Source organism: Hyposmocoma kahamanoa, unplaced genomic scaffold, assembly GCF_003589595.1.
Source record: "Hyposmocoma kahamanoa isolate Upper Pololo Valley unplaced genomic scaffold, ASM358959v1 160, whole genome shotgun sequence".
NCBI lineage: Eukaryota > Metazoa > Arthropoda > Insecta > Lepidoptera > Cosmopterigidae > Hyposmocoma > Hyposmocoma kahamanoa.
In genome coordinates, this window is record NW_020653575.1 from 541,522 (window position 1) to 552,296 (window position 10,775).

Here is a 10,775-nt window from a genome sequence, read left to right on the forward strand (position 1 = left end):
AAGGTATTAAGAATTATACATCCAACTCCCGAGCCAGAGTGCCTTCTAAAGAAATAATTTAAGCCATTGTTTTAGGAAGCACACGCCATCCAAAATGTTCGTGTACATCTAGCACGTCATACTGTTAACGGTTCCACGAATCAATAGAAAAAGAGACAAGGGAATTTTCTCAGATGTATCACAACTATTTCAAACTTACATCGCTTCCAAATCTTTTAGGTCATTAAAAAAAACAAAATCGCTACCAACATTACGAAATCAAATTGGCGTTTCCGGTTACGCGATTTTAAGGGCTCCACCATCAGGGTTCCCTAAAACAATGTGGGTGATAAAGAGTTGTTTGCTCACCGGGCGACAGAAGGCAAATAATTGCGGACATTTTACTCCCTTCGGGGAAGCTTTTAAATCTTTTTATTTTATTTTTTCACAGTTACTGTTTCGCTCAATTGTTTTACGCTCGGTATAGGGTATCCTTCCAGTCTTTTGTTTCACGAAAATTTCAAGAGGAAAAGGATTATGTAATATGGTTTCGTGTCCTTGGGTGGCAATAATTTCAACAGTGCGTTAACTCAATCTTTCTTACATCAAGTTTTATTCTAAAGAAACTCTTGTTTTTAATTTCTGTTTGGGAATAGGTTACATAATACTCAAACGGTTCTACTCGTCATTTTATTGTATTTTTTTATGATACCAAATGATGGGATGAACAAGACATTCGTCTGTTGGTAAGCGTCACGCCTGTCCATAGCAGTACAGTGCCACTCAGAGATTCAAATCGCAAGGATCTGAGAGGCACTGCCACTACGCCTGTCACCCTGGGACATAAGCTGACAAGTCACGTGCGGGTGTATTTATAGTTGGTTATTTTACTAAGTTTTAAATACTAAAAAGGCTTTTTGCATTGGCTTTTAGCTGCTGTGTTCTAGATTAAAGGGTAGGGAGATCATTGACAGGCACAAGAGTTTTTTAAACGAATTTTTAATTAGTTTAATAGACATTAATGACACTTTGAAAAATAATGTTGCCATTTTTATTGTATAGTGATGCATTGGGTCCAGTTGTCAATGTACTCGCAGAAGCGCAATCAATCAAAAAGAAACGTTAATGATTTTCAACTCTTTATATCTCAACATACTTCTATCATTTTTCTGTTATCAAAATCAAGATTTTTTTAAATTGATACCTTCGTAGTTTACCTTGATAACTTACTGAGTAGGTCAGGGAAGTCGATTGTATAAGATAAGACTATTTTTATTTCTTCTAAAAACTCGCAACACACTAAAGGTCACATTATTATCTCTAATTAAAATCCAACTATAGGATTTTATGCCCTACGGCTGTCACGCATTCACCATATTAATGGATACATAAATTAATAAACTTAATACCAAAAACATAGATCTGTAACAAGCACATAAAAAAGTTCGTAAGTAAAAAAGTTTCCATAACACAAATGCTTTAGCTACTTACTTTGGGATCAGAGCAACGTATGTTGTCTAATATTTATTTATATTTAAATATTTAATATTATATTTATAATCGTATAGTCATAAAGCATTATTTAAATAATACAAACATTACATATTTCTTATAAAATAAAAGTTACGACACATATTAAACATAATTGAATTTAAATTATAGTATAGTAATAAAAGTTACATTAAATTTATATTATTGAAAGTGAAAATTAATAACAATATTATTATTATTTTTTTTTAAATATGAACTATTGAACGTGGTGTTTGTTTGGACTCCCTTCGGGTAAATCCCTCCTGCAATGACCTTCCAATGCTCTCGGTTCTATGCGACACACAACCAGTCTGTGCCTACATAGTCGTATTATGAACTTAAAATTAAGGCGCTAAAACATGTGGTTGATGATTACTCCACCTACGAGGACCTAGCTTGTAATAAAAAGAGAAAGCGGCAGGCTTACCGTTCACTTGTTCATTACCATATAAAATTTTATTTGTTTAAAATAAAACAACTCGAAATTGAAACTTTTTTTCGGATCTAAATCGCGTATATTTGCGTCTCATCATCACGAGGCTTTGCCAGCTGGTCTAAGGATAGGTACGAGATTTTAAGACCTAATTACATACATTTTTTTGCATACAATACATTTTCTACGAGTAAATAAAATAATGGAACAGAACCTATTTAATGTATAAATATTTTGTAAACAATCCATGACAACAAACTCAAACGAAAACCAAACTCTACAAAACAAAAAACCAAAGACATAAAATAGAAATTGCCAAATACCGCGTATATTTCAACTACTATATTTTTATAAATGTTTATGAGCCGGTTTCAAGACCTTTAGGCCAATTTAACCAATCAGGAGGCAGTAGAGCGTTTGACTAGCGTCATATTTGATATTTTAAATAAACAAAAATACGATATTCTTTTTTTTATATATAACTATAATTTTTCTGTTCAGTAACGAGTACCATAGATAATATTTGAATTTTATTTTGAATCAAAACTAAAAAGAGCGCCTTTGTGATATGGTTTATGAAATTATAATTGACAGATTGTAGTATTTGATTTTCTACTCCTGAGTAGAAAATCAAATATGCTAAATTTGGATCACAAAAAAAATTGCTTCATTTCACCAAAACCTTAGAAATGGATGAAGAATGTTGAGCTAAGAAATTATTCACCTAAAACTTTTAACACTACAGAAACATTTATTCAAAAAAGCGTCCCCCTGGGCGTCACAGTCACACAACGCCGGTCGGGTCAACTTCTCTATCATTAGCACAAAATTAACCTTTCGCGGTGTACCCCCAAATGTTGTCACACCCTCGTTTAAAGTGCAAGTTGTCATTTTCAACTGGCCGTGTCTTTCAAACGCTATAGAATAGATTAAGCTTTATTGCACACAAAAAAAACAGACAATACATAGACATAGTGAAAGATACAATTAGTGCATCATTAAGATGCTCTATAACATATTTTAGTTTCTACATTTAATCAAAATTAATTCGTCAGACGACCACGCCTATTACCTGGTCTCAAATGTACCTAGACTGTACTCCAGGGCCACTACACAAAGCACCCAATTTACAAAGGTTACAGTCCCAAATCGATACCAGGAGTCGAACATGGGACCTCTTCATCCAGCGCCCACAGCGCAAAAACCGTTATGTCACCGAGGTTGTCAATACATTTACAATATTTATCGATAAAGGTAGATTTTTCATTTGGTAATTGCTACTTTCTGTATTTGTGTTTGTTACGCATAAAACACGCGAATAGTAAATGGTTCACATGTAAATTTATTTCCATGAAAGTGCATGCGTAAATTGGAAGATCTTTCTATTGCTTACATCTCAGTGACCAAAACTGTGTATTTTTCACTGTATTTTGTGAACTGATACATTTATACATACATTTGTTTTTATTTTTATTGTATTATATTTAAGATTTAAGTGTGTATTGTGTCTTTTTTTAAATTAGAACATGTCGCACCCATGGTGTAATAAGGTCACATCTGCAAAATTACAACTTTTCAGGAGTTTAAAGATTCTACGAACAAAAATGGTCGATTACTTTTTAGATTTAAATAGGAGAGTTATAAAATTTCTCGAAAAAAGTCCTAAATGTCCAATTTACAGTCAACAGCACACCAAGCTATACACTCTTGTTCGAATATTGCCTCCGGTGCAACGGAACAAGATCCGTCAATGCTGCCGCCGTTTGTTAAATGGATGTGACAAAAACTCAAAACCGTGAAAATAAGGTTTCAAGAAATGAAAAGAAAAAATATCTACTTTTCTTTTGCGGTCACTTCATACCTTATCCACCTAGGAAAAAATAAAAAGAGTGACTGATCTATCTTTTTTTACTGATCATGGCAGTATACATAATTTTTTAAAATGACACATGCGCCCTTTCAAGTAACGGGGCAGAATGTGTAACCTGATGTGCTGCTCTGATGAGTACATTAAAATGTTCTAAATATAATTACATGCTTCAGGCCCGAGCAAGTATACCCTAGTGTTGTATGAAAAACGTGCTTATGGTCATATAAAATATATAGCGCTAAACTGGAATGCGTTATTTTCATTATAATGTACACTGGGTGTTTATGAGATCATAGGAATAATATTCTCTGGGTCTAAATCACTTCATGCATCGATACATCCAATGAACACAACGCCAACTTTATTTTTCTGGTCATTTTCTGTTGTTTTTGTAAACAGTCATATTTATTTACCAATATTATGCTCCCCAGTTTTGAGGAAAAACAACTAGAAAAACGAAAAACCAAATTGGAAAAAAAAATAGAACAACGAATTTTGTAGAAGAACAATAAAGAAATAAAAATAGAACAGGTCCAAAAATTAAGTTGGCGTTCATTGGTCGATATTGGGAAGTACACGAGACGGATATTTATAATTTGTTTCATGTATTTCGTATTAATTTTCATGAATGAAAGATCATGTGGCTTTATTATGCGACGGGTATATTTATAATATACGTATAGTTTTATCGTAAATATTATCTATTAAATCTACATCTCCCATTTTACCTCTCTTGACGTAGTCCCCTTGTCCCCAGTGGAAAATTGCTCAATGATAACACGAGTAGTCTGTCGGTGTACCGCAGGCAGGCGTTGCTGACGGCCCGCGCCGACGCCAGAGACGATGACGACGAACGTCCCCTCGACGTCGGTGGACCTTCTAGTCCGCCTCCGCCACCGCCGCAGCAACATTCTACCACTTGTAAGTATCTTACAATATCGGACTATATAAAACGAATTTTGCCTAAGCTTAAACAAGAAATTATATTATATTTTGAATTTACTTCGTATATATAAGTTACGAAATAACGCTAAATAGTTGACCTCCGCTTAATCGTACTTACTTCGTACTTCCGCAAAAAGATAATACCTACGTGAGAATTTTGGACATATCGCCAATTTTTAATTTTACATATTTACTGGGAGAAAGCACGTAAATTGTCGTAACATAATACAGGAATGCCCTGGACACTTGATCGCAACCTCATTCTTATTCTTACATAGAAGGAACATTATCATTGTCTTATGCACCAAATTTGTTCACAGCATGGTTCAGTACCAGCAGTGGCGGCGGGAGCGGAGGCGGCGGCGGCGGGGGTGTCGACTCCGGCAACGAGGAAGGCATAGAAGCCGGATCGGATTCCTCCTGCTCAGGCAGCGCCAGACCTGCCTCACCCCCCGCAGGCCCCTCACGGCCTTCACCAGCCCCTGACGTCTCTCTAGGTCCGCCTGTACAACCGCCGTTACTACCCTACCTCTACCCGCCGTCATTGTACCCGCCTCCATTCTTCCCACCACATCAAATGCCGCCAGGACTACTGTTCAATCTCCACCCCTTACTGCAGCAGTACTCGCTGCCACCGCCGCCTGGTCTCCCGGCGCCTCACGCGCCCGCCCCGGTACCGTCACTGGCGAAGATGCACAGGTTCGCGCCTTACGCGCTACCTGGCCTTGGGTCGGCGTTTGAACAAGTAGCGCCTCGCGCTCGTAGTCTAAGCTCGTCTCCTGCGCGGCCGAGGCCCGGTTCTCCGCCTGCACGTGCCGCTTCGGCTGACCCTCCACCCGATGCTCCAAGTTCTACGACAACGGGCTCAGCAGCGACCCCGCCTGCGTCTGACCTGAAAAGCATTGAACGCATGGTAAACGGGCTGGATGTAGAGACGCAGGACTGATTCGCGCCCGCGCAATGTACATAGCGTGTATTTATATCGAGATAGCGCCGTCGCTTCGGCCCGATCGCTCCGTAGGCGGGGGCATCGTTTTGTATCGTTCCTATTTTGTTTTCTGTCTATTCGGGTCGATATTCGTATACTGATGTAAATAGTTAAGCTTGTTAGACGATTACGTGTTCGCTGACCGGAATGTTACATGGTCACCTTTCCCAACACGCCTCTACGATACCCATCGAATTATATATGCGTTATTATTATATCCTCTAAATTGGACACTTTTTAGATTTGTATACTGTTTTATTTAAAATTATCCCCTGTTATATGTTTTATCTATTTATCAAACTAACTCCACAAATGTTCGCTAATTTCTTGTGAAAATAACAAGTCGGAATCCTTCAGTTTATTACTTTAAACACCCATCTAAACCGTCTCAATGAGCGTGCGACCTAAGTGTGACTGTGTGACAACGTAACAGCAACAACCACAAGTAGCTGTTTGACACAATAGTTATCACCAATAGTATCCCACTGCAATAGAAATAGGATTTTAACTACTTTTGTTAAATGTACTGAATAATGACGTCACATATTTAAACCATAAGTATCCAGTTCTTTTTTTTAATTCATCTTCCGAGTCGATGTTGTTTAATATTTTTTTTGCATTCCTGTAGTACTTGTTTATGTTTCTATGACATTGTTAGCAACATCCTTTGTAACGATATTTGAACGCACTATAGACACACATAAGTGTTTGAAAGAGAAATAGAAAGTCGAGTATAGCAATCATCATTAGTCGGAAGACGTCTACTGCCTATAGGATACTACGACATACTGCGCGTGTATGGTCTGGAATCCAAAATTAAAAAATAAACGTTTATGTTTTCGATTACAGACCCTGGAGACGTAGGATACTTACTCCCTTCCCAACTGTCTATATGTTATCGCTTCCAATCGATATGTTCTCGATAAGCCAGCACAATTACGGAACCATGATACTTAAGGATACTTATTCCCTTCCCAAGTGTCTATGTGTTACCACTTCCAATCAGATAGATGATAGAAGTTTAACATTTCTGTATATTACAGAAAAGTACTTTCGGAATTCTTATTGTCCCCATATACTAGCAGACTGATCGAAACGGCGAATTGATAATGCATGTCTATATCGTTAACGATTAACTTGAACGCCAAGGAAGTAGCGATTGATTGATACGATTATCGTGACGACCGATCGAAACAAAGAATCGTCTGTATATGGGGACCTTTGTTGTTTAACAATATTTATTAATTTTTGACCGACTTACAAAAAAGGAGGAGGTTCTCAATTCGAATATATTTTTTTTTAATAAATTTATTGAGGGTCAAACAGTTATACATGTACAAAAATGACATATCTAAAATTAACTTGTAAGTAAACCTACAGTCCTCTAAAATTTTTTTGGTGTATTTGTGAACTGATTTCGATAATTCTTTTTTTTTTTAAAAGGAGTAACTGACTCAATAATGGTCCCATTCAAATCCCACCTTTAGGGTGACAAATTGAGGATGATTCCTATTTATTGGATGTCACTCACTTTCCGTTATCCGATTTCTATAAAATTTAGTAAACAGTTGTAATTCCACAAACTTTTGAGGTCGGTTTTTTTGTTATTTGTTAAAATTATGAAAACTGTACTAGTGCGTTTTTTCTATTTTCGACTAAGGGGTTGAAAACTGAAAAGTTTTGAAATATTTACTTTCAAAAACGACTTAGCTTTATTATGTAACACCTTAGGTTATATCCGATTAATGCTGGCAGCTATACTTAACTTTATACTACTACGTTCCACAATGCTACCCTCTTTGTCATAACTAATGTGACTTTCGAGATCTGACGTTTAAAAAAAAATTCAATTACCATAATTTTGTTTACCAATAAAACTGAAGCTAAATAAGATATTAAAAAACCGATTAGAGGGGGTTGTAGATCACATTTTTCTGATCCCAGACATGTTAACAGCCCAATTTTGCTAAAAATATCGTTTACGTTAGTTATTCAGGGCAGGGTTAAACATTGCAACTCATACATCCCGTTTTTCAACACGTGAGACGTTACATTTACAAATTGAATACAAAACAAAACTAAATTATACTTTTCTAATAGTTTAATTAGTATAATGTCATTGCTTTATCGTGTAAATACATTTTGTAAGGTATATTCGTGTTTACTAATAGACATATTTTGAAAATATGTTTTTGTCAATTGTGCTGTGACACGGCCTGCGGTTGGTTGTTGCTTTTAAAAAGTTTTCAAAACGATATTTTTGAAAGCGTATTTTGGAGACCTTGAAGTAATTCTTTTTTCGAATAACTATGCGACAGTTGTTTATTTGTGGGTTATTATTGATGCCTCAACGAAGGTAATATTACAGAACTTTACTGGATTTTTATAGCAAAATTCTGATAATTTTAAAGACATTTCCAATTTGCGTTTGCTTATAAAATGAAAATATATTAAATATCATATAAATACTCACTTACCTGCCATTAGTCGTACATTGTAAACATTAGCGACCGATATTTCCTGGCGTCACAATTCCAACTTATTTCAATATCTACAAATTTAATTTTGCGCAAAAACAGCAACCGATCGCATGCAAAATAAACGATTGATGAAAAATCTAACTGTAAGTTAAAATTTGTAATATATAGTTGATAAATATTGTAGTTAAAAATACAAAATATATAATTATAAAATGAATATAATTTTCCATGGAATTCAATAATTCTAAGTGCATTGAATAAGTTGCAAAAGCGATAGGTTCTACATGAATAATAATACCATCATTTAACACCTTCTTTGTTTTTAGTCGGTGAAACAAAAATCAGTGATTTTCGTGTTGCAATAATGAAAAGTTTATTTGCCTCTTTGTGAAAGTTAAATATGCTTTGTATATTGATTGTCAAGAGACTGTATTGTGCAACAGCTGTAATTGAGAATTATTCATTAAAATATATAGATAAATCTATTGACAAAATTAATCATTGTTTCCTTTTCCTTTACCGTATTCAATGTATTCTATCAACTTTTTTTATGACACCAAGTGACGGAACGAACCAGCGAACCTGTCGTGCACCTGATGGTAAGCGTCACGCCTGTCCATGACGGTTGCAGTGCTACTCAGCTTTAAATCGCCAAGATCTGTCACCATGAGACATAAGTTGACCAGTCCCATAATTAATTAATTTCACTAGCACTTATTACCCTTTAAATTCGAAACGCTCTAATGCTCACATTACTGTTTGGCGGCAGAAACAGGTCCCTGAACGAACTCTTTTACAAGGAGCTCTACTATTACTAAATTATCCCTATCTACCGACCTGAGATATAGGGTTTTCTGGAGAGACTACGAGCTCGACGGCAAGACCAGGGTACAGCATTGCCTTGCAGCTCCGCCACCAATGAGGAGATTTGGTAGTGGACTCAGAGTCGACGGCTCAGCGGTGGCAACCGCTAGTTGTACAATGCGCAACGGGAATTGAGCGTGCCTACAGCTCCGAGACCTATCTGGAAAATAGGGACGGTACTGTACGTGCACCCGGGGCGGCTCACCCGAGGCACTACCCTCTCGAAGAACCGGATGGAGTCAAGTGATGATGTCCGTGACAACCCTGTACACTGGCTGATCTGGGGTCAGAACCCGAAGTTGTAAGGTTCTTGTGCGCGCACAGGTCATAGTGCCCTTCTTGTATGCCCTAAATGTAGGTAGGGAGGGTCACTATTATCAAAACTAACGTAGAAAGATATGGAGCTTGTTACTAAATTGTAGAGTTTTGCCAACACCTCTAGGCCAGAGCTTCCAAATACCAGTTTGATCCACTTGAATGCATCCAACGCCGCGTTGTCGATGATCCCCAACTCACAGACGGCTTGGAGCCATTTAATCTTTAAGTGTTCAACCGTCTTTATAATGGGGAATGCTCAGAGGGTCAGGTATCACCGTGACTTGTCCACCATCGCACCTCCCACCAAAGGAGTAGAGCCCATCCCCATAACATACTACGTGTCTGGCGTTGAAGGCCCACACGGGCATCATATTTGTTCCTTCCTCGAACCTGCAAGAATGGAATGGTATTTTCTTTGCACAGCGACATGGAATTTTTCAAAAAGCGTGTCAACATTGCTCTCAAAGGTTGACAACGCACAGACTTATCAAGGGTCTCGTCTGCTACGTAAGACTATTTTCTACTAATAATTTTGACTCATTCGGCATATTGTGCCTTGATATTATGATAAAGCCCCATGTGATCATACATCATAAAAATACAAACTACTTAAAACAAGTCATGTAATTTTTGTGTCTTATTATTCCTATTTAAGCTCATGGATTAATTTCGCTCGTAGAATCTTTAAACCCCTCTCATGAAAAGGTGTCATTTTGCAGATGTGGCCTTATTACATCATGGGTACAAGTTTATAATATTAATTATTGTTACATTCTTAATCCCAATAAACATTTTTTTTACCGTAATCATCTAGAGACACAAGCAGCACAACTCTATTTCGACAAGATCTCACAATCTGTCCTATAGATCACGTGGTCGTAATCGTAAAGAATTTCTTAACAAGCTGCAATAGTGAGCAATAATTGGAGACGCTCCCAACGTTAATACAGTATCACCAACCTAACAATCTTGAAGATATTCCCAACTAGAGTGGAGTAAGTGTTACATGGAAGACTATTGCGAATTTTCTGAGCAACATAATGCAATATCAACAAACAATGTTCCAAGTTTCTTAGCGCTGTTTGGTTTTGAATTTTTATTATATTGTAAGTATGCCAAAATATGTATATATTAAAGTTTATCAAACCGACAAGGGCAAACTTTTCCGAATAAAAAACAATTACAAATGTTCTTTAAATGTAAACACAGATTGTAGTCGACACCCACATAGTGTCAAATGATGCCATCAGTATTTTGTTATTAAATCCATATCTACAGAGCAAATTTTAAATCTGCGACCAAATCTGTCTCACATTAAGTTAATGAACTCTTATAGATGACAAATAAAAATATATGGAATGGAATTCC

The 10,775-nt window shown here is 36.6% G+C and overlaps 1 protein-coding gene across 8 annotated transcripts in view; it reads left to right on the forward strand.

The window, feature by feature from the left end:
* Positions 1-5,908, forward strand: part of LOC113240635 (optomotor-blind protein) — a 182,019-nt gene extending 176,111 nt beyond the window's left edge. For 6 of the 8 annotated variants that reach the window (XM_026477978.1, XM_026477980.1, XM_026477983.1 and 3 more), the window contains 2 exons: positions 4,570-4,733; positions 5,078-5,908. In XM_026477978.1, coding sequence (XP_026333763.1) covers positions 4,570-4,733; positions 5,078-5,703 — 790 coding nt within the window. In that variant the 3' untranslated portion in view covers positions 5,704-5,908. The remainder of the gene's footprint in view (positions 1-4,569; positions 4,734-5,077) is intronic. The other 2 variants (XM_026477981.1, XM_026477982.1) reach the window with 2 other exon arrangements.
* Positions 5,909-10,775: the final 4,867 nt, after the last annotated feature.